This window comes from Bos javanicus, chromosome 16 (genome assembly GCF_032452875.1).
Source record: "Bos javanicus breed banteng chromosome 16, ARS-OSU_banteng_1.0, whole genome shotgun sequence".
NCBI classification, from domain to species: domain Eukaryota; kingdom Metazoa; phylum Chordata; class Mammalia; order Artiodactyla; family Bovidae; genus Bos; species Bos javanicus.
This window is the reverse complement of record NC_083883.1, coordinates 52,817,493-52,842,169: the sequence shown is the minus strand read 5'-3', so window position 1 is coordinate 52,842,169 and position 24,677 is coordinate 52,817,493. Positions and strand designations below refer to the sequence as shown.

General features: G+C 47.1%; 1 protein-coding gene across 9 annotated transcripts in view; it reads left to right on the top strand.

Annotated features, from left to right (window-relative positions):
• FHAD1 (forkhead associated phosphopeptide binding domain 1) overlaps positions 1–24,677 on the top strand; it is a 165,862-nt gene that overhangs the window by 103,075 nt on the left and 38,110 nt on the right. For 8 of the 9 annotated variants that reach the window (XR_009730015.1, XM_061383196.1, XM_061383192.1 and 5 more), the window contains 5 exons: positions 12,264–12,334; positions 13,896–14,048; positions 17,541–17,648; positions 17,890–17,997; positions 21,663–21,770. Coding sequence is in view for 8 of the 9 variants with exons in the window: in XM_061383196.1 (XP_061239180.1) it covers positions 12,264–12,334; positions 13,896–14,048; positions 17,541–17,648; positions 17,890–17,997; positions 21,663–21,770 (548 nt within the window). In the remaining variant the exon portion in view is untranslated. The remainder of the gene's footprint in view (positions 1–12,263; positions 12,335–13,895; positions 14,049–17,540; positions 17,649–17,889; positions 17,998–21,662; positions 21,771–24,677) is intronic. The other variant, XM_061383194.1, reaches the window with a different exon arrangement.

Genomic DNA, 24,677 nt, shown 5'->3' with positions numbered 1-24,677 from the left:
AGCTCAGTGGTAAAGAATCCACCTGCCAATGCAAGAGACCTGGGTTCAATCCCTGGGCTGGAAAGATCCCCTGAAGAAGGAAATGGCAACCCACTCCAATATTCTTGCCCAGGAAATCCTGTGGACAGAGGAGCCTGGTGGACTACAGTCCACAGGGCTGCAAAAGAATTGGACACAACTGAGTGACTAAACAGCAACAACAAGAGAAACCACAGAGAGAAAGGGGGTTGCAGATCTCCACGCTTCTGGCTTGTGTAAAAGTACAGATGTGGTTCCTTCACCAAACTCCGCAGTAAGGAATGTGACGTGAGGACCAGATTTGAGGGGGAAGATAGTGAGAATTGCCTGGAGACATCCAAGATGAGGTGCCAAGGATGCAGCTGTCACCCTGGGTATCTAGCCTGGAAATGAATGTCAGTGATGTGGCCCCAAAACCCAGAAGAACACATGCCACAGGGTGGGTGCTTGGTCACTGTGTGGGATGGATGGTGATTAAAGCCATGGGTATGAATGGTATCACTGAGAAAGAAAGTATCAAATGAGAAGGGAGAACCCAGGGCCACACCTAGGGGACTCCAACGTTTTTAAGATTGTGGATCCTTCTTGCCAAACCACCCGCCCAGGGAGGCTGCATGAATTTGACATTTCTTACACCAATGAATGAGAATAGAGGAGTGATATTATGGACCTAACAGAAGCAGAAGATATTAAGAAGAGGTGTCAAGAATACACAGAAGAACTATACAAAAAAGATCTTCACGACCCAGATAATCATGATGGTGTGCTCACTGACCTAGAGCCAGACATCCTGGAATATGAAGTCAAGTGAGCCTTAGAAAGCATCACTACGAACAAAGCTAGTGGAGGTGATGGAATTCCAGTTGAGCTATTTCAAATCCTGAAAGACGATGCTGTGAAAGTGTGCACTCAACATGCCAGCAAATTTGGAAAACTCAGCAGTGGCCATAGGACTGGAAAAGGTCAGTTTTCATTCCAATCCCAAAGAAAGGCAATGCCAAAGAATGCTCAAACTACCACACAAATGCACTCATCTCACACGCTAGTAAAGTAATGCTCAAAATTCTCCAAGCCAGGCTTCAAGAGTATGTGAACCATGAACTTCCTGATGTTCAAGCTGGTTTTAGAAAAGGCAGAGGAAGCAGAGATCAAATTGCCAACATCCGCTGGATCATGGAAAAAGCAAGAGAGTTCCAGAAAAACATCTATTTCTGCTTTATTGACTATGCCAAAGCCTTTGACTGTGTGGATCACAATAAACTGTGGAAAATTCTGAAAGAGATGGGAATACCAGATCACCTGATCTGCCTCTTGAGAAATCTGTATGCAGGTCAGGAAGCAACAGTTAGAACTGGACATGGAACAACAGACTGGTTCCAAATAGGAAAAGGAGTACGTCAAGGCTGTATATTGTCACCCTGCTTATTTAACTTATATGCAGAGTACATCATGAGAAACGCTGGACTGGAAGAAATAGAAGCTGGAATCAAGATTGCTGGGAGAAATATCAATAACCTCAGATATGCAGATGACACCACCCTTATGGCAGAAAGTGAAGAGGAACTAAAAAGCCTCTTGATGAAAGTGAAAGTGGAGAGTGAAAAAGTTGGCTTAAAGCTCAACATTCAGAAAACAAAGATCATGGCATCCGGTCCCATCACTTCATGGGAAATAGATGGGGAAACAGTGGAAACAGTGTCAGACTTTATTTTTCTGGGCTCCAAAATCACTACAGATGGTGACTGCAGCCATGAAATTAAAAGACGCTTACTCCTTGGAAGGAAAGTTATGACCAACCTAGATAGCATATTCAAAAGCAGAGACATTACTTTGCCAACAAAGGTCTGTCTACTCAAGGCTATGGTTTTTCCAGTGGTCATGTATGGATGTGAGAGTTGGACTGTGAAGAAAGCTGAGAGCCAAAGAATTGACGCTTTTGAACTGTGGTGTTGGAGAAGACTCTTGAGAGTCCCTTGGACTGCAAGGAGATCCAACCAGTCCATTCTGAAGGAGATCAGCCCCGGGATTTCTTTGGAGGGAATGATGCTGAAGCTGAGACTCCAGTACTTCGTCCACCTCATGTGAAGAGTTGACTCATTGGAAAAGACTCTGATACTGGGAGGGATTGGGGGCAGGAGGAGAGGGGACGACAGAGGATGAGATGGCTGGATGGCATCACTGACTCGATGGACATGAGTCTGAGTGAACTCCGGGAGTTGGTGATGGACAGGGAAGCCTGGCGTGCTGTGATTCATGGGGTCGCGAAGAGTCGGACACGACTGAGCGACTGAACTGAACTGATTCAACTCCAGTGATTAGACAACCCCAGCCAGGATATCTCTAAGGTAATCCAGAAGGTGGTATAAATTTCTTTTAAACATTTTTGAAAAGAAAATCAAGATTAACTTCTCTGTAAATGTCTGCCCTTCACAGACCATATAGAGAAGAGGCAGGGACTGGATTCCTCCCAACAACCCAACACCTCTGCAACCACAGTATTACTATTGCTGTAATCATGGCAGAGTCTGAATGTATGTAAAATCAGGTGAGACGTGGCCCACAGTTCTAGCTGCTCTTCAAACTGGAACTAAAACAGGGAAGGACCATGATCTCTAACCTAGTGACAGTGGACCAAGCAAGGCATGCACTGTCCCCTCCCCACTCGCAAGAGTCGTTATAGCGTCTGTCTCTAATCTCGTCACGAAAATGAAAGGGCTTCCCTGGTGGTTCAGACAATAAAGAATCCGCTTGCAATGCAGGAGATGCGGGTTTGATCCCTGGGTCAGGAAGATTCTCCCTGGAGGAAGAAATGCAATCTGCTCCAATATTCCTGCTGGAAGAATTCACTGGACAGAGGAGACTGGCAGGCTACAATCTATGGGATCACAAAGAGTTGGACATGACTGACTGCATTACCATAAAGAAACATGGGTTGTAATGTTAAGCCATCAGAAAGCTTGAGGAAGACTCTTTTCAGGCAGCATTCCTCAGGTCCCCTGTCTTTTTCTCTGGAGTTCACAGAGTGAGGAGAGTTGAGCAATATCAAACAAGTCTCTGCAGAGCCCCTCCTGCACTGATACACACTACGGATCTCTCAGGATGGGATAAGAATGCAGTATTCCCAAAATACATTTCTCCTTCTTGCTACCCTTACCCCGAACTAACAATGCTTGGAATAATGTTCTATGGAACACCAGCTGGGGAGACACAGACTTTGTTCTCTGATTACAACTGTTCGTACTTGGTTCTAAGAAATCAAACGTTAAAGGGGAATATCAGAGAGGCCAGTGACTATGGCCCATTCTTCATTCATTCAGTAGAAGAGGAAGCTAATGGTAAAAGGCTTTTTATCTTCCAGCCCCAACAATATTCTCTCAAAGCATCAAATGTTGAAAAGAACCAGATGAGCTAGAGTATTCCTAATATTCTCTGGATTAGGTAGTACTTGCCCTTAGTTCCTAGAGCCATCCACACAGGGGTGATGGTGATGGTTCAGATAATAATGGTAAGTGTAACGAGGGTGATGGTGATGATGGCGACGATGATAAAGGTAGTGAAGATGATGGTGGTGACGACTGTGATGGTCATGGCGGTGAGAATAATGAGTAGAAGATGGTGAGGATGGTGATGGTGATAGTGGTGGCCATCATTCATTACTGAGCACTTGCATTCTAGACGCTGTTCTAGGTATTTTCCATACCTAACCTCAGTTCCAGAGAAGGCAATGGCACCCCACTCCAGTACTCTTGCCTGGAAAATCCCATGGACGGAGGAGCCTGGTAGGTTACACTCCATGGGGTCGCAAAGAGTCAGACATGACTGAGCGACTTCACTTTCACTTTTCACTTTCATGCATTGGAGAAGGAAATGTCAACCCACTCCAGTGTTCGTGCCTGGAGAATCCCAGGGACCGGGGAGCCTGGTGGGCTGCCGTCTATGGGGTCGCACAGAGTCGGACACGACTGAAGCGACTTAGCAGCAGCAGCAGCAGCAACCTCAGTTCATCTTCACAATAACTCAGTAAACCACGTACAACTCAGTAAAGCATGTAAAATCCTCATTTTAAAAATGCAGAAATTGACTCAAAACCTTTTATGAGTATTTCACTGTGATAAGGTGATTTGAGGTACTGAGGCCAGAAGGGGATCGTCAGTCATTCATCACCAACCACAAACACTCCTAAGAGTCTTCTGTGCTTACAGTTCCTTAACAAAAAGGGTAGGAACCATGGTTTGCTTCACTCCTCCTGGGTACCTGTCACTGTGTTAGTTGTTTTACATGTACCTCATACTTTTATCTTCCAGCAACCCAACGAGCTAGGTACTATTCTTGTCTTTATTTTGCAGGCCAGGAAACGGAGTACCAATAACATTACAAAACATGCTCAAAGTCACACAGCTGGTACATGGCAGGGTCAGGACCCAAACTGAGGTCATTGTGATTCTAATGGCTGTGTTTTTTTCTGTGACCCCACATGACCTCTAAAGATCCAGAGAGGTACCAGCTACATACCCAGTTCCTAGAGGACAGGTTCTGTCATTAACTTGAGTGGAGGCAAAGTTGAGAGTTTCATCCCCTGGGATGAAGAACATTTGATGCCTGCCTGAGCACACTGCTGGCCTTGCCCCAGGTTTGCATTACAGTGAAGATTCTGGGTCCGGGCTTTGGAGACCAGCTGCCAAGGCTTGACTCTCAAGTGTGCACCGTCAGTTGTGTGGGCAGGTTGCTGGGCTTCTGTGTGCCTCTGTTTACTGGTCATAAATGGGGGACAGATCTCACCCAGTAGCTGTGAGGGTTGAGTGATGTGGCACCCAAACCACAGAGGCACACGTGAGCCTTAGTCAGTGGCGGCTGCCATCAGCATCACTGTTGATGTAATGTGAACTAATGTGGGTGGCAGTCAGATGGGTATGTGCCCAGCAGCACCGCTGCTTGATTTACTCACACCAAGGTGACTTTACCTGTGACCCCTGCCCCATCTACATCTGACAGCAAGTCAGGTTTTCTTAGCTGTGAATGCTCTGTCCTATTCCTGGACCTCCTTTCAAGAGTCATGACAATGGTTGTATTTGCCAGCTACAGAGTGGTAAAGCTGGCACTCCATCCAGGTCCCTCCGAACTCAAAGCCCCTGCTCTTAACCATCATACTACCTGCCTTTTAAAATATTGTCCTAAGAGATAAAATGCATGTAATAACAAGCTAGGTTTGTAAAATTTTGAAGTAAGTCCCTCAGGGAAATCCAGGTTGAGTAATGTAGAGGGAAACCACCTGAAGTATTGCTGGGTGATGTCATGAGCAGCCCAGAAGGTGGGATCACTACTAAAGATCTGATTGGTTAGATATTACCTCACACCTGTCAGAATAACCATCATCAAAAAGAAAACAAATAACAGATGTTGTCAAGGATGTGGAGAAAAGAGAACCATCGCACACTGTTGGCGGGAGTGTAAATTGGTGTAACCACTAATGGAAAACAGTTTGAAGGTTTCACAGAAAACTAAAAATAAAACTACCATATGCTATGCTATGCTAAGTCGCTTCAGTCGTGTCTGACTCTGTGCGACCCCATAGACGGCAGCCCACCAGGCTCCACTGTCCCTGGGATTCTCCAGGCAAGAACACTGGAGTGGGTTGCCATTTCCTTCTCCAATGCATGAAAGTAAAAAGTGAAAGTGAAGTCGTTCAGTCATGTCTGACTCTTAGTGACCCCATGGACTGCAGCCTACCAGGCTGCTCCGTCCATGGGATTTTCCAGGCAAGAATACTGGAGTGGGGTGCCATTGCCTTCTCCAAAACTACCATAGGATCCAGCAATTCCACTCCTGGATATTTATCCCCCCAAAATAAAAACACTAATCTGAAAAGCTACATGACCCCAGTGTTCATAGCAGCATTATTTACCATTTGCAACAACATGGATGGACTTGGAGGGTATTATGCTCTTGATGAAAGTGAAAGAGGAGAGTGATAAAGTTGGCTTAAAGCTCAACATTCAGAAAACAAAGATCATGGCATCTGGTCCCATCACTTCATGGGAAATAGATGGGGAAACAGTGGAAACAGTGTCAGACTTTATTTTTGGGGCTCCAAAATCACGGCAGATGGTGACTGCAGCCATGAAATTAAAAGATGCTTACTCCTTGGAAGGAGGGTTATGACCAACCTAGACAGCATATTCAAAAGCAGAGACATTACTTTGCCAACAAAGGTCCGTCTACTCAAGGCTATGGTTTTTCCGGTGGTCATGTATGGATGTGAGAGTTGGACTGTGAAGAAAGCTGAGCACCGAAGAATTGATGCTTTTGAACTGTGGTGTTGGAGAAGACTCTTGAGAGTTCCCTTGGACTGCAAAGAGATCCAACCAGTCCATTCTAAAGGAGATCAGCCCTGGGATTTCTTTGGAAGGAATGATGCTAAAGCTGAAATTCCAGTACTTTGGCCACTTCATGAGAAGAGTTGACTCATTGGAAAAGACCCTCATGCTGGGAGGGATTGGGGGCAGGAGGAGAAGGGGACGACAGAGGATGAGATGGCTGGATGGCATCACCAACTCGATGGACATGAGTTTGGGTAAACTCTAGGAGTTGGTGATGGACAGGGAGGCCTGGTGTACTGCGATTCATGGGGTCACAAAGAGTCGGACACAACTGAGCGACTGAACTGACTGACTGAACTGATGCTTAGCAAAATAAGTCAGACAGAAAAAGACAAATACTGTATAATATCACTTATATGTGGAATCTAAAAAATAAAACTAGAGAATGTAACAAAGAAGAAACAGACTCCAAGATACAGAGGACAAACTAGTAGTTACCAATGGAGAGAGAGAAGGGGAGGAAAAAACAGGGATAGAGGATTAAAAGGCATAAACTACTATGTATAAAATATAAACCACAAGGATATATTATACAACACAGAGAATATAGCCAACATTTTTATAATAACTGTAAGTGGAATATAATCTTTAAAAGTTGTGAACCACTATGTTATATACCTGAAACATATAACACCTGTACATCAACCATACCTTAATTTTTAAAAAGTCCGTGATCTAAAAAATCTGATTGGTGAAGGATTTGCTGCCTGGTCCCGCTAGGAAGACAAGAAACACTAAGCCCGCTGGGAAGATAGGAGACATTAAGGAGGATCTTAAATTTCATCCCCGCCTGGTTTCTCAGCTTCTTTTGATAAGGGAAAGAAAGGACTTTTTACATTTTTCTTTGCAAGCTCAGTTGATTGTGTCTATTTCTGCAAGACTTTGTTACAAAGTCTTCTCTCCATACATAGAAAATCACTCTTCCTTAGATATCCAAGATAAGCAGTATTTTTAAGTGGAAAAAAAAAGTAGATTGTCATAGAATATACAGTGTTCTCTCCCCGCTCTACCCTTTTTTTTTTTTTTCCCCAAGTGTCATTATCTGACCACAAGAGAAATTTGGAGAAAAAAACAAGTGTTGAAAGGCCTATCCCAGTATGATGGGACTGCATGAGCCTTGACTTTCACTCAGTCTTTTAACAGCTGTTTATTGCAGACCTACTGTGTGCAGACCACTGAGGATACAGCGGCGGGGGTGGAGGGACAATTTTCACTTTGTGGGGCTCGGTCCTGTTTGGATTTGTGTAATAGGCAAGTATAACTTTTGTGCTGTTGTTGTTCAGTCGCTAAGTCGTGTCCGACTCTTTGCAACCCCACAGACGGCAGCACATCAAGCTGTCTCCTCTGTCCTCCATAACTTCTGTAACCAGAAATATAAAAAAGAATTGCTTCTTCTCAAAGAGGAAAACCCCTCTTCTACAGCCCAAGCTAGCGTCACCCATCTCTGCCACCTTGGTATCCTTCTTATCACACACCCTTCACATCAGCCAGCTCAACCCTTCACTCTCCAACCTCTAGTCTCTCTTAAAAGAGAATGACAATTAAAAATAAATAATTTTTTTTAAAAAAGAAAGAGACAACAACAGACCTAAGTCTGAACTCTGATCCTACTGCTCACCAGCTCCACAGCTTAATCTGGCTGAGCGTCTGTGTCGTGCCTAGAAATGCAAACAAATTTCCTTGTTGGGTTGTTTGTAATGATTAGAAAATATCACGTATCAAACTCCTGGCATGGTGCCTGGCACACAGCAAGTGCTTAATACTGACACTAGCTATTATTCAGTTCAGTTCAGTTCAGTTCAGTCGCTCAGTCGTGTCCAGCTCTTTGCGACCCCATGAATCGCAGCATGGCAGGCCTCCCTGTCCATCACCAACTCCTGGAGTTTACCCAAACTCATGTCCATAGAGTTGGTGATGCCATCCAGCCATCTCATCCTCTGTCATCCCCTTCTCCTCCTGCCCCCAATCCCTCCCAGCATCAGGGTCTTTTCCAATGAGTCAACTCTTCTCATGAAGTGGCCAAAGTATTGGAGTTTCAGCTTCAGCATCAGTCCTTCCAATGCACACCCAGGACTGATCTCCTTTAGGATGGACTGGCTGGATCTCCTTGCAGTCCAAGGGACTCACTATTATTATACTGTTATCATTCTCACTCTTCCAAGCTGGACATTCTCAGCAGGTGGCCTTGTCGCGGGTCAAGGGCCCAGGCGCGAGCCTGTTCAGCTCCCCTCCATCTCCCTCCACATCCATCTTCCCCCTCTTCCGTCTGTCTTCCCCTACTGTGTTCTCTTCCAGGCGTACTTCCTCCCTCCCTGCGTTTCCCCTTCTCTCTCCCTCCCAGGCCATCCTGTGTGCAAGGTCTTGAATCACGACCTCCTCCTTCAGCATCTCCAGCCTTTCTCTGCGTCTCACTCCTTTGTCATCAAACATGCCCTTCGAGCTGGTGCATCTTCAGGATCACTGCTTCTTTAACTCCTTTTCTACAGCTCGTACTCCTGTCCCACCAAGACCTTACAGTGTGTTACACCCTCTGTCCTCACCACTAACTTGTGACTTCGTCTTTGAAGGCCCACCTTCCTCCCCAAGCTCTGTTCTCTCTGTCCTACCCACCCACCCCCACTCCCACCGGGTCTCTTTCTCAAAACTTTCTCATCTTTGATCATCACAGCTGGGATGAGGGATGCTCCTGGAAGCCAGAGGCTAGAGGCCAGGATGCTGCTCAAGATTCTTACACTGCACAGGACAGCCCCCCAACAGAGGATTATCCAGCCCAATATATCAGCTGTTGCTCTGTCACTGAGTCATGTCCTCCTCTTTGTGACCCCATGAACTGCAGCACACCAGGCTTCCCTGTCCTTCACTGTCTCCCTGAGTTTGCTCAAATTCATGTCCATTATCAGTGGTGCCATCCAACCGTCTCATCCTCAGTCGCCTCCTTCTCCTCCTGCCCTCAATCTTTCCCAGAATCAGGGTCTTTTCCAATGAGTTGGCTCTTTGCATCAGGTGACCAAAGTATTGGAGCTTCAGCTTCAGCATCAGTCCTTCCAGTGAATATTCAGGGTTGATTTCCTTTAGAATTGACTGGTTTGATCTCCTTACAGTCCATGGGACTTTCAGGAGTCTTCTCCAGCACTACAGTTGGAAAGCATCAATTGTTTGGTGCTCAGCCTTCTTTGTGGTCCAGCGGTCACATCCATGTGTGACTACTGGAAAAACCATAAGAAAGAAAGGGAAAGTCAGAAAGTGAAGTTGCTCAGTTGTATGCAACTCTTTGTGACCCCATGGACTGTAGCCTACTAGGCTCATCCATCCATGGAATTTTCCAGGCAAGAGTACTGGAGTGGGTTGCCATTTCCTTCTCCAGGGGATCTTCCCGACCCAGGGACCAAACCCAGGTCTCCTGCATTGCAGGCAGATGCTTTACCATCTGAGCCACTAGGAAAGCCCAGCTTTGAGTATATGGACGTTTGTCAGCAAAGTGATGTCTCTGCTTTTTAATACACTGTGTAGGTTGGTCATAGCTTTTCTTCCAAGGAGCAAGTGTCTTTTAATATGTCAGTAGTGCTATAGTTAAGAAACTCTACTGGCTCCTTCCTCTCTAATTCATCTGTTATTTTTCTGAAAAAAAAAAAAAATACAGTTCATTAAGCCAATTCACTGCTCTATCAGCAGCCGAAAAAGCAGTGACTCAGACCCTGGAGTCCAACTGCTGCAAGCCCAAGCCCTGGCTAGGTTGCTTGCCAGCATCTAGCAGCCACATGTCTCAGCGCCCCCCTGCCTAGTCTGTAAAATGGGGTGATGGTCAGATGATACAGTGGGGTGATGCATCGATTGCTTAGCAGAGAGCTGGGCACACAGGCCACACTCATGAATTTAAGTCAGGTTTACAGTCTTTAGGCTACTGCCCTAGGCTGGCCACAAATTGACCTCAGCCTCCATCCCAACTCTTCCCTTTACTCCTCCCCTCCCCATTATCCACTCCACCCCAACTAACCTCGACCCTCTTCCAGAACATGTGCTGCATTCCCCACCTCTCATCCTGCCTCCTTCCTTCACCCCCCGATATTAGTTTCCTGTGACTGTCATGGGCTTCCCAGGTGGCACTAGTGGTAAAGAACCTGCCTGCCAGTGCAGGAGATAAAAGAGAGACAGGTTCAATCCCTGGGTCGAGGAGATCCCCTGGAGGAGGGCATGGCAGCCCACTCCAGTACTCTTACCTGGAGAATCCCATGGACAGAGGATCTGGCAGGCTAAAGTCCATTGGGTTGCAGAGTTGGACACGACTGAAGTGACTTAGTGTGCATGCACACATGGCTGTGATAACAAATTATCACAGGTATGTGGCTTATATTAACACAACTCATATTTATTCTTTTACAGCTCTGGAGCCCAAAGTCCAAAATTAGTTTCACTAAGCTAAAGTCAAGGGGTCGGTCTCTTCCAGAGGGTGTAGGAAAAAAATCTGATCCCTCACCTTTTCCAGTCTTTACTCCTTTCCAGTCTTTACTCCTTCATCCCTTGCATTCTGTGGCTCATGGCCCCTTCTTCTATCTCCAAAGCCAGCAAGGGAGTATCTTCAGGTTTCTCTGCTCTGTCACATCACCTTCTCCTCTGTCTGTAGTCAAACTCCCTCTGTCCATTTCTTGTAAGAACCCCTGTGCCTATATTTGACCCACACAGACAATCCAGGATAAGCCCCACATCTCAAGATGCTCAACTTCCTCAAATCCACAAATCTCTGTCTGCCCTGTCAGGTAATGTCCATGGGCTCTCAGGATTAGGACCTGGAAATCTTTGCGTGTGGGGGGGGGGCATTGATTTTTTTATGATTAAATAAATAACTTTATTTATGATGCTTCAGATTTTGTAAATGCCAACTGTATAGCAACCAAAGTCCCACAAATTCTAGCCAAGACACAACCACTGATCAAGACCCTTTGAAAAATCAAAAATAAATAAAATGTCGGGCGAGAAGCTTTGTTCCCCCAACAGAGAATTTAATAAATGAAAGTACTTCTCTGACCTTTTAAGGTTCACACTGGGAAAACTTAAACTTTCTTTTAAGGGCATCCCCAACCAACTGACTGCTCAATCAACCCATATTTAGAAAAATAAACCCCATAGTTAAAAAATATCTATCAAATGTTCTTCATACCCAGAACATAATAAAGCTTTGACACCCAGAATGAAAAGCCTCTCTGTCTCTGTACCAGACCAGATTGGTCTACCCATCAGCCTGTAATCAAGTCCCTCTGAATGTCACCATCAACTCACTGTGATGTCGTTAAGAAACCACATGCTAATATCCTTTTATTCTTGCGGGGCACCATTCATCCACATCGTCCATCCTGAAATGTCCTCCCCTCCAACTCTGAACATATGCCAGTGCCCACGCCCAGTGGATCCTCAGCTGAGCGGTGATCACTCTGGGTAAACGATAGCTCTTCTTCTGGGACCCTCACACTTCCCCACTCCTTCAGCGGTCACTTCCACACCACCTGGGGTCACTGCCTGTTTCCTGTCAGACACTTAGACCTGTTCTCAGACTGAACCTGAGTCCCTTGAGGAATGGCTTCATGCCATCCCCCAAGCTCAGCTCACAGTTTTGTGCACAGTGGACACTTAGTCAACAAGGGTTCTGTGGATGGTTTTTATTGTCTACCTCCAAAAAGAAAGTTGGATTTGAGCCCAACTGAAGCTGATCAGCCATTTAAAAAAACACAAGATGGATGGCAACTTGTGTTATCTTGATGGGAGGGTAGCGTTGCCCTCATCCTCCTGTCAGCAAGCCCTGTGAAGACATTATTCATAAAACAAAGAAAGTGAATTGACTTGATACTTACCTTCTTCTTGCTTTCTCTTCTTAAGGATTGTCTTTGTATCTGAAATACCTTCTGGAACATTATAAAAAAATTACAAGCCGGACCCAGGAACTTCAGGTAATCTTTGAGCTCCAAAAGTTCATTTCAGCTCCTCCTTAAAATTTTCATGGCACTGGGCATCTTAACTCCGTTGTTCCTCTATGAGGTAGTCAGTGTACATTCTCCAAAAGGTGATATGATATCTCCAGTTTCACTCCAAATGATTCAGATGGGGTAGCTGAGATCTCCCAGGAGGGCAAGGAGACTTGTTTTCTTCTGTCCAAACCCAGACAATTTTAAATGACATTAGATCTTAAAATTTGTGTTTATTAAATGCAGTGGAAGAAGTACAGCTAGCCACAGTACAGAGAGCAGACATACCAAAAGTTACACAATGTCAACATTTTAGAGGCAAAATAACCCTTAGGGATTGTATTGCTCTGACAGCTATTGCCATATTAATACTGCATAATAAACAATAGCAGTATTCCACAATTACTGTCCACTGCTCACATGTCCGGGCCCAGCTGGGGTTGAATCCTTTGGCCTTGGATGGACTTACTCACAGGCCTGGGTTTTGGCTGGCTCTTGACTGATCTAGGCTGGCCTCAGCTGGAGCAGCTGTGCTCTGTTGCACATGGCTCTGATCCTCCAGCAGGCTGGCCTGAGCATGTTCTCATGGCACTAGCAGAGGAAGCAGAGATCAGGAAGAGGAACCAGGCCCTTGTGTTATGTCTGCCAACATCCCATTGGCCAGAGCAAGTCACATGACTGAATTCAGCTTCGGGGGCAGGATGTCGGCAGGCACTACAAGTTACATAACCAAAGGTATGAATAGAGGAAGGGTGAAATAGGGGGAGCACCGCAGCAATCAGCCACAAAGACCATCAATTCCAGGGGTAAGAAAATTTTTCTGTAAAGGGCCGGTAAATATTTCAGGACATATCATCTCTGTCACACCTATCTGACTCTGCTACTATAGAGCAAAGACAACCATAGACAATTGCATAAATGAATGGGTGTGGCAAGCATGCTGTGTTCCAATAAAACTTTATTTATAAAAATAGACAGTGGTCCAGATGTGGCCTGCAGACAACAGTTTGCCAAGCCCTGATCTAGTCCATTCTCCTTATTTTACAGATAGGGACAATGACGTTCAGAAGCTTAGGTGACTATCTCAATGTCACACAGCTAGTTGGTGGAAGAATCAAGACAAAAGTTCAGGCCTTCTGGCCCTAGCTCACTGCTTTTCCTCTTACACTCAGCAAATAATAACAAATGAGCCTAACTACCATTTACTAAGCACCTACTACGTGCTAAGCACTGTGATAAAAGCTTTCCAACATTATCTCGTTCAGTCCTGATAACACTAAGAAGTATATATTCATATTAACCTCATCTTTTAAATGAAAAGGCATATAGAAAGAACTATGGCTGAGAGTCTGTCTAGATCTAGAGTCTGAACTCTTATCTATGATGCTCTGCTGCTTCCCTACTGGTTACTAGGTTAAGCATAGTTTTTCTGCATTTTTCAGAAAGTTTTGGGAACTTTTGTCCCTCCCACAAAAGTAGTGGAAATGACTCCTGCATTAGTCCCGAACAGGACTAATCAGCCACAATCTCCCTTCCTCTCCCTCAGATCAAGATCAGCAGTTCTCAGGAAACTCAGCAGTCTCTGATGCAAGAGAAGTTGCGGGAGCACCTGGCAGAGAAGGAGAAGCTGAGCGAGGAAAGGCTCCAGCAGGAGGAGAAGCTGAAAGCCCGAGTCCAGTGCCTGATGGAAGAGAAGGCGGTAAGGAGGCCCCTTCCTTCCCTTTCAGGCTGGAAGGATGAGATGACCTTCCCCATAAAAAACTGAGGGCGCACATTTAGAGCAGAAACCAGCAGCAATCTTGATGGATGCCATGGAACTAAATTAATTTAAGAGGGTGAATGGAGACTTCTCCGGTAGTTCAGTGGCTAAGATCCCACACTCTCAATGCAGAGGGCCTGGGTTCGATCCCTGGTCAGGGAACCACATCCGGCAGGCCCCAACTGAAGATCCTATGGGCCACAATGAAGCTCAAAGATCCTACTTGCTGCAACTAAGACCCAGTGCACCCAAATAAATAGACATGTTTTTTAAAAAATAAATAAAAAGGGTGAATAATGTTGGAGGAATTAACATGAATCTTGGGTCTTAAAATTCAGAGCAGGATCAACTTGAGTAGGCACGGTTATTGCAATTTCTAGAAACAGTACTTCATTGGTTTATACACTGCAGCTGATTTTACAGATCTGAGGCATTACTACAAGTCCTGGTTTATGACCGACAGAGTGTTTCTAAGTATGTGCAAGACCAGCCAGTGTTATTTCAGTCTTTTGCTTTCTGTTTGTACAGATAAAGGGAATAAAATGGCCAAAATTGCTGCTTACTTTTCTAGAAAACGGCCAATTAAAGGATGCTACCAGCAGTGCCTCTCAACTCAGAATTGCCTGTGAATCACCTGGGGATGTTGTAAAAAGGCAGATTCTGACTCAGCCCATCTGGGGTGGAACCTGGGACTCTGCATTTCTGACAAGCTCCTAGCCAGTGCTGATGGCACAGCTCTGCAGACACATGTTCAGCGACAGAGTCTCAGACAAAGGTTTTACCCAAGCTGGCAGATAAGAACCACCTGGAAGCTGGTTGAAAATACAGATTCTTGGGCCCTGCCCCAGCTCCACTGATTCAGAATCTCAGGAGAAGGCCAGAAACTGCAGTTAATAGGCCAATTCTCCTCCTTTCCTTGTATTTTTTTTTTTATATTTATTTATATATTTGGCTGTGTCGCTTCTTAGTTGCAACATGCAGGCTCTTCATTGCATCTTGCAGGATCTTTCATTGCAGCAAATGGACTCTCTAGATGTGATGCACGGGCTCCAGTAGTTGTGGCTTGTGGGCTTAGTTGCTCCCCAGCATGCGGGATCTTAATTCCCAGACCAGGGTTCAAACCCATGTCCCCTGCATTGCAAGGAGGATTCTTAACCACTGGACCATCAGGGAAGTCCTGAGTTGGCCATTTTTGATATTCAGGGACCCAGCATGAATTTAACTACCTCCGTCACCATCACCCTGGATCCCTGGTTCATGACTTTGGCTGCACTTCTGTCATTCAAGAGATTAAAAAAAATGTTAAGGCCTTGCACGCCTCCCCCTCCCCCACCCCCAGATTCTGATCTAGCTGGGGTGGGGGTGCAGCTCAGGCCCTGGGATTGGTGAGCTCTCCCTCGTGGTTCCCACGTGCAGCCACCGCAGAGAGCATCTCCCACGTACCTCAAAACAGCAGCACCAGATCCACCGAACCCCAGCACCTCCTTTCTTCCACCAAAAAAGACCAGAACTGCCAGTTCCTCCATCTCCACCAGGAACAGCTTGGTGACTTCCTGCCGGGACCCTCCTTCTCTGTCAGACGCCCCGACTCTCCAGGCCTCTCCAAGAGGCAGCGGCCTCTTCCAGTTTCATCTCATCCTCTAATCCGTGCCTCACTACCTCTTCTCCTCTTTGCCTCTTTCTCTGCCTTTTGTGAAATAAAATATTAAAAAGAAAGAACCACCTGACCAAAATCGCCTGTGAGCCCCATACAGGTATATAAACAATGGCCTTAAATCAAGACAGGTCCCTTCAGAAGGGCAATTAGATGTAGAAGAAAAAAAACAATGCCATTCTATAGAGAGGGAAATAAAACCAGAAAGAACCTAAAAATCTTCAAAACCTTCACAGAACTCTCCACCTGTTTCCTCTCTCTTCTCTGTTTAATTTCTCCCTTCCCAAATGTCTTATTTTAGTTTCAGTTTTGGTTTGACTGTTTTCCACTGTGAATGTACAGTACTATAGCCCCAGCCTGTTCACCACCACCTTCGGCACCAGCCTGGGCCCTCCAGATGCCCCTTTGTAACATTGATTCCAACAGACACAGGGTTTCAAGGGCTGACATCAACCCCCCTTTAATCACGCCAAACTTCAGAGGGCACACCACCCCTTGCAGAGGGGAACACAAAGCCAGGGACCCACAGACAGACAGTACAGCGGCTCATGTCCACTACTGTCCCATTGAGGGTCATTCTTCCCCAGACACTTACATTGATTGGCTTGACCCCAGGGACTCATCCAGAAGTACCATCGCAGGCTTGAGTGCTAGGTGCCCCAATTTTAAATGAACATGGCACTGTCACCCCCCACCCTTTCTAAAAATATGTGTGTCAAAATTCATTAATTAAGCTCCTCCTCATAAATCATGACTTGTCTTAGGACTCTGCTTCAATGGTAAGAAATTCTAGGTTCCCTTATAGAGCTTCTCTGGTGGCTCAGACATTAAAGAATCTGCCTGCAACGCAGGGGTTCAATCCCTGGGTCAGAAAGATGCCTTGGAGAAGGGAATGGCTACCCACTCCAGTATTCTTGCCTGGAGAATTCCATGGACAGAGGAGCCTGGTGGGCTACAGTCCATGGGTTGCAAAGAGTCAGACACGACTGAGTAGCTAACTTATGAAGCTATCGTTCTTTTTTAATTATTATTATGATCTGCTAACCACATCCCCCTGACTTATGCACACACTAATGGTTTAGATCAGGGGTCAGCAAACTTCTCCCATAAAGAGCCACATAGTATCTGTTTTCAGTTGTGCAGGTCATGTCTTTGTCCTGATTTCTCAGCTCTGTGGTTGCAGTGCCAAGGCAACCCATGATGAGCATGGTGGAGTTCCAATAAAACTTTATTTACAAAAAAAAGCAGACAGTGGGCCACATTTGGCCCACATACCGTAGCTTGCCAACTACTGGTTCTAGAATCAAAGGGACCAGGGTTCAGTTTCCCATTGATGTGATTCATTGGTAAACATTCCTAATCTCTCTAAGCCTATTTCCTCCTCAAGAAAGTGGAAATGACAGAAGAAATGATTGATCTTTACTAGTGAATGATTATCGTGTGACAAGCATTTCATGTTCATCATCTCATCTGCTGCTTCTATCAACCCAATGCAGGAAGCACTCTTACTGTCCCCATTGTACAGATGGAAAAACTGAGGTTTCTAAAGCTTCTCACTTGCCCAAGACTATACCCCTAGGAAGAATCAGCCGCAGGCTCTAATCTGACCCTGCCAACTCCAGACCCCATTATCTTAGGCCCTAGATATACTGTCCACAGTTTTCCATGGGTTTGTTGTGTGTTGAGATGTGAAAGAGTTAATCTGTGAAGTGCCTGGCCTGGAGTCCAGATTCCTACCATGGTAACTATGTCTATTAAACAACAGTCATGACTTTCAGGCTTTGGAGGAAAGCATTACTCAAGAGAAAAACAGAGCGAAAGAAGCATTAGAAGAAGAACGGAAGAGAGCCCAAGAGCTGGAGGACCGGTTAACCCACCAGAAAAAGGTATGAGCTCGGGGAGGCAGAGCCGGCCTGAGCCCAGGGCAAGGTCAGGCAGCCAGGACGGACTCACCTGGGACACTCATCTGGGCCTGCCCACCCCAGCTGCCAGGCTCTCAGCTGCCCACAGTCTCCCCATGGGGATGCTGTGAGTAGTAAAGAGTTCACCTGCCCATGCAATGCCTAGCAGAATCTGGATTCCTGCCGTCGTAATTCTGTCTGTTAAACGCCGGTCATTGGTTTTCAGGCTTTGGAGGAGACCATTTCTCAGGAGAAAAGCAGAGCAAAGGAAGCATTAGAAGGACAACAGAGCAAAGTCCAAGAGCTGGAGAACCGCTTAACCCACCAGAAGGAGGTACGCAGCTCGGGGAGATAGGCGGCTCAAACCCAAACCCAGCTTGAGGGCTTTACTTGGAAGTAAGTTTCAAACCACAGCTGATGGGGAGTCAAGCGTGGCGGAGTTTCCTAGAGGGATTTGTCCGTGGGGGAGCTCAGCTACTTTAGGAAGAAGCAAGTGGGACTCTAGGAGAGGACCCTAGAGTTGTAACCTTGCGCCTACAATTTACACAAAAATTGTAAATGTCATAAAATACAATCCTAGGGGACACATCAGGATTGGTAACATGTGTGTTTTCTGCATGGAGACTACATCCTGAATCCTAAAAATGGAGGAATTTCAGAATCCTGGGACTTTAGGGCAACGTGAATCCAACAACATCCTAAAATGCCCCACACTTCATTTCCACCACCAAGAAATTTTCTACAGCCCAGGGAAGTCCATCCCAGTGTTGATGCCTTGGCTAGCAGAAAATTCTTCCTTTAGACTGAGTTGACTCAGATTCTCTTTCAGAAAAGGTTCCAACCCTCCACCCACCCCTCTGGGCTCCTGCAAGTCCCGTCTGCTTTCTCTTCACAGAGTAACCTTTTAGATGCATAAGAATAGAGGTACCAGCTCCTCTCCAGACACAAATGCCCTTCACAGGCCTGGAGCCTGGCCTTGGTCCCCTCCTCTGAGCTGCGACAGATTAACCTGTGACAGATTAGCAGCTCACTGGCTGAAAAGGGCTCATAGACATGTTATGCTTGGGCCTAGAGTGTTTTATCTTGAATTCATAAAATTTACTGACAAATCCAGATTCCCATCCTCTCTTGAAAAGTCAGGAAGACTGGCCCTCCTTTCTACTTGCAGCAGAAATGGACTGGAGCTGAACCAAGTAGCAGATGTTTGCCACAGTCCCCACCATTCCCTATTGCATTCAACACAACTCATTTCATTTCAGGTAACTGTTGAGCCCCTACAGGCATCTGGGTTTGCAGCCCATCATCTGCTTTCTTCCTAAACTGTTTGTAGCCAAATCTGGACAGTTTTCCAGCATGCAGTGGCCTAGAGCAGGACTGTCCTCGCCCCATTCAAAGATGTTATACTTCTGCTGATGTGTCCAAACTAGGTTTGGGGAAAGCCTTATTACATTGTTCACTTGAATATACTTACCTTTGGTCACTCTCAGATCCCTGGGTCTTTTTTACTCGACGTTCTCATTTGTGCTTCAGTCCTGGGGCAGTGTAAAAGGGTGAAGAGTGAGGCTTTGCATCCAGATGAGACATGGGTTCAGATTCCGGCTGGGCTGCTTACTGACTCAGTACCTACCTTCTTTAAAGGATGGCTGTGAGATAATGGTTAGAGATCATGTACAATGAAGTGTTTGACCCAGAATCATCACTCAATGAACGGTGGCTATTAATACCATCACTGTACTTCCAGTGCTGTTTAGGCACTTACTGTATGAACCCTCCACCACATCCCTACCTCTCAGAGTGAAATCCTTGCCCCGCCCCCCAGGAAGGGAAAAGAGGAACCTGTGAGTAGAGCTCATGCAGTTTGATCCTATCCAGGGAGGGGAGGTGTTTACATGTTGGGTTTCACTTGGGTCTCTGGTGCATATGTGCTCTGCAGGCCTGTGTAAACAGTGTCAGCGCCTGGTCCTGAGTTATTTCTCCAGGGATGGCGAGGAAGAGGAGGGTCTCCCAAGGGTTCGCTGGGGCGAAATGCCACTGAGAGGTCATCTGCACAGGGATGGGAAAGCCCCTTGAACTGAGCGGTCTTGAGGTCATGGGGCACTTCAGAAAGGAGATTTAAGGACAGGCTGATGGTGGATAGCCCCAAGGCAAGAGGAGTTGTGGCCGGGTCACCTACACCATGGACAACATCAGCCCGCTCCTCCCAGGAGGACCTCTCTGTGGCTTCTTGTTGGGAAATCTGAAATCAGAACTCAGACACAGGCTTTGATCAACCCCAGACGGTCACGTGAGATTTTTCTTTCCATTAGACCTTCCTCCACACTGTCAGGGGCTTCCCAGGTGGCACTAGTGATAAAGACCCCACCTGCCAATACAGGAGACACAAGAGACACGGATTCAATCCCTGGTGAGGAAGATTCCCTGGAGGAGGGCATGGCAACCCACCCCAGTATTCTTGCCTGGAGAATCCCATGGACAGAGGAGCCTGGTGGGCTGCAGTCTATGGGGCCACAAAGAGTCGGGCACGACTAAGTGATTTGCACACATGCATGCACCACACTGTCAGATGAATCTCTAAGAATGACAGAATCACCAGGTCACAAGGCTGGTTTGGAGGTAACTTTAAAGGTTAATTCCCAAGACCCGCCCAGGAGTGTGGAAGCAAAATGTCCAAGGGGGACAGAACTTGGGCCTGAGTTGTGCAAGGACAGCCTTCCCTGTGATGCCCAGCTCAGCGGCATAGCAAAATCCTGAGTGTCGATGTGAGATCAGACGCAGTGGGGCAGCAAAATGTCTTACCCCTAAACCCACCTCAAACTTCAAAATAAACGTGGAGCTCCCATGATGTTAGTGCTCTTCTGCTTCGTTGAGGGCTGGTATTGGAACCGCTGAGTGTTGGAGTTTTTTAAACTGCTTTTCACTGAAAAAAATATACAAAAGTATATACTGTTTCATCCATATTATGGATTGAATATTTTTGCAGGCTAATCTAGGACCCTAACCACTGGCTATAATGGAAACCACATTCCAACTTCCAGACATCTGACAGCCAATGGTGTTTAAAACACAACCCATTCCAGGACTCCCCTGCTAGTCCAGTGATTAAGATTTTGTCTTCCAATGCCAGGGGAGTGGGTTTGGCCCCTGGTTGGGGAGCTAAGATCCCACATGCCTGGCAGCCAAAAAACCAAAACATAAAACAGAAGCAATATTGCAACAAATTCAATAAAGACTTTAAGTTTTGTGCATATAAAAAAGTAATAATAATAAAACCTATTTGAGAGTTGAGGTGCCTTTCTTGCAGTGACTAGAAACAGGGGCTTTGCCGGCAGCTTCTATCCTTCTGCAATTTGCATAAACCATTTAACTGAACGGCTCATCAGCAAGTTGCTTCCTGGATAAAAAATCCCTGATTATGGGCACTAAATACTAACCACAGCCCTCTCATCCCCTCAAAGCTTCTCTTGTGAGGTTGGTCCCCTCCCCTTCCAGAAATATGTATGTGTGGCTCATTAATTCAATACACTGCCCTCTTTTAGAAACCTGATTCTATTTCAGAGATTTATTTCAATAATGGGAAATTCCATTATTAATGAGATTCTTCTTCTTATCAGAGAGGCGGCCTGGCACGATGATAAGAACTCAGACTCCGTAATAAGACAGGCTTGGTCGCCTTTCCTCACTGGCTCCCTGCCGGGGCCTCTGCACACGAACAATATGCAGGGCTCAGTCCTGGCCTGTCCACTAACAAACTGCAGGACCCCTGGGTCCCCAGGAACTTTCCACTCTTTAGTTTCCTCACCTATAAAATGGGGACACAACTTCTCTGTGGATGAGGATGCTATGAGAATAAACTGGGTGAGGAGCACTGGCCTTGGGCCCTGGCACATAAGACCAGCCCCCAGCATTTGAGCTACTGTCGTTATTATTGGTATCATGCTTACTAGCAATCTCCCCCGCTAAATGTGCAGGCAACCAAAAAGACCGGTCATTGATTTTCAGGTTTTGGAGAGCAGCATGGCCCATGAGAAAAGAAAAGCCAAGGAAGCCTTAGAGACAGAAAAGAGGAAAGTGCAAGATCTGGAGAACCACTTAACACAGCAGAAGGAGGTATGGGGAGCAGAGAGAGAGGACGTGGGTGGTGGCAGCCGAAAGCCCTTGGAAGCAGCTTCAGAACCAGATGCAAGACTGTGTTTTGGTACCCGGATGTAGAGCAGGTGGTAAAGCAGGCTGATGGGGAGCTGTGCCGCTGATCAGAGTGGCTGATGTCACATCACAGGACTCACCAGCTGTATGACCCTAGGGCAGACCACCTCACCTCCTGGACCAGTTTCATCATCCATAACATGGGGAGGCTAACTACCCCTGCATCATGAGATTAAACCAGTTAGTGTTTTTCGGGGCTTCCCAAGTGGCGCTAAAGACTTGGGTTCAACCCCTGGGTCAGGAATATCCCCTGGAGAAGGACATGGCAATCCACTCCAGTATTCTTGCCTGGAGAATCCCTTGGACAGAGGAGGCTGCTGGGCTACAGTCCATGGGGTCGCAAAGAGTCAGACACGACTGAAACGACTTAGTGCACACAGCACAGTGTATATTAAGTACTTAGACCTGCCCTCACCCACAGAGGACCATCTCCATAAGCCCTGCTGGTCAACTGCCTGGGGAGGAGAGATGCCCTCAAGGGGATACGCCTGGTTGGAGTCTGGGTCAGTCCTTCAGCCAGCATCCTCTTCCTCCTCATCACTGAAAGGTATTTAAGAGGCAACCCAGCGTGGGCACAGCAGAACAACACCCTCCTGGCTCCGTCCTCCTAGTTTCAGAGATTCCCAAGTAGACCCTCCCTGGGCTAATGGTCAGGTGTAGAGACAAACGATGCAGAGGAAGATGGAGTAGACAGGAACATAACCAGCTCACACGGCAGTCACATCAAATAAGCGCCCGGGGTCAGTGCCTTCTGGAACAAATGAGAAGTACACCCTGGAGGAGAGTGATGTGGGAGGGGAGAGGGGAGTCCAAGCACCAGGCCGGGGCAGAGCTGGTGACATCCCCTACAAGTCCGGGAACTGGGCTCACCAGCCTCACCTGCATGGAGCCACCATGAAGGCAGACCCCCAAGGCCAAGAGGAGGGATGGATGCCCAAGCCATGCCCTGAAAGTCAAACAGGGGCTCCCTGGAGCCAAGAGGCCAGGTGGCAGTGCCCTTAGTGACCTGTGGTGGCATCTCTAGGAGCTGGGCTCCAGGGAGTGCAAAGAGACACGTGCCAGCCCCTTGGAACGTCCAGAAACGGCGGACAACTCAGTGAATTGTTTGATGCAGTTGTGTTCATCCATCTGCAAATATTTATGGAGTACCTGCCATGTGCCAGGCCCTACTGGGTGTCAGGGATACTGCAGAGCACTAGACGGGCCATGGCCTTGCCCTCGTGAGCCCACCGCTCTAGGATGGAGGGCAGACAGCCATGTAAACAAACGCTCAGGTGACCCCAGAACCACAGGCTGTACAAAACCAGCATGAGTTAGAGAGTGGCCAACAGGCAGGGAGGGCCTCTCGTATTTGGTGACATTGAGTGAGACCTGGAGGGCAGAGGAACACTACAGTGACATCCGCGGGAAGAGAATGCCCCAGGTCAGGGGTCCCAAGTGCAAAGGAGGGCGCCTGAGTTAGCCAGGGGGTGGTGGGGACAGGGCGGGAAGAATGAAATCACACTGGAACAAGATGGAAACCAAAGGGGAGGGATCAGGGCAAGAAGGCCAGAGGGAGCCGCAGAGTGGGGGGCAAAGCGAGGCGTGGCAGGAGAGCTGTGTGGGCCAAACGAGTTGATACCAGTTCCTATTGCAGCTCTGCCCTAACGTGTCGTGTGACCCTGGGCAAGCCCCTCTCTGTGCCCTCATCTGTAATGTGGGTGTAGTGACAGAGATTTGTTGTGAGGAGTCAGTGCATTCATTGTGAAACACCTGCCCAGGTGAGCTCAGAGTCCAGATCGAGTGGGGAGGACAGTGTGCATGGCGGGGTATGGGGGCAGGACAGTCAAGCAAAGACCTTGGCAGGGAAGTGAGGTCAGAGTCCACACAGGGTGAGGGAACACCGACACAGAGCAAGCCTTGTTAAGGGGTAGAACCCAGGCTGTGGTCAATGGCATCCCCCAGGCATCCCTTATACAGGTGGGCTAAGGGCAGAGTTTTATAGCATGCGCCCCTGCTGAGCAGGGTGGCAGACTCTGGGCCAGCCTACGTATGAACACTCAGGCGCATCTCCTGCCTCCATGTAGGGTGGGGCTTCAGTCAGGAGGACAGCTCAGGCAAGGTCCAGACACCAGGTGGCAGAGTGGCTAGGGCGGGGCACTGGCATCTGAACTGGCACCCAGTGGTGCAACCTTGGCCCATTACTCGTCCTTGTACTGCCTCATTTACAGCCTCCATGCCCTTACCTGCAGAATGGAAGGCAGATGCCACCTGGGGGGTTGCGTTCACTACACGGCGCAGGCACTCGTGTAGCATTTACAGAGCAGGCAGCATCGTCATTATCATTTTCATCTGTAATTTTCCAAGCAGCACAAAATAAGAGAAGGGCGCATGCCCTCCCACAGAGCATGCGGTGGCCTCTTACATCAGGCAGGACGCAGCCTGGCAGGGTGGGGACTGGATGGTCTCAGGCAGACTTGGCAGTGGGAAAATGCCAAGCCCATGCAGGGAGGAGAATCAGAGTCCAGGTGCAGCGGCGAGGCCTGTGTGCAGCGCGGGGCAGTGGGGATGGAGGCCAAGGGCGCGATGCGAGAACCAAAGGGTTGTTGGGAAGATCATCTGTTCTCCAGGACCACCTATCCCCAAAGCATAACAGTTTTCAATAGTTTTCCCTTTTTACCCAATAATGCACATTCGCTAAAGAAAATTTAGAAGATCCAGACCAGTGAAAAGAAGAAAATATAAATGACCATAATCTCAACTGCCCCAAAATAGCCATTATTTACATTCTGGTACATATCTTTCCAGTCTTTTGTTTATGCATAGATAAAT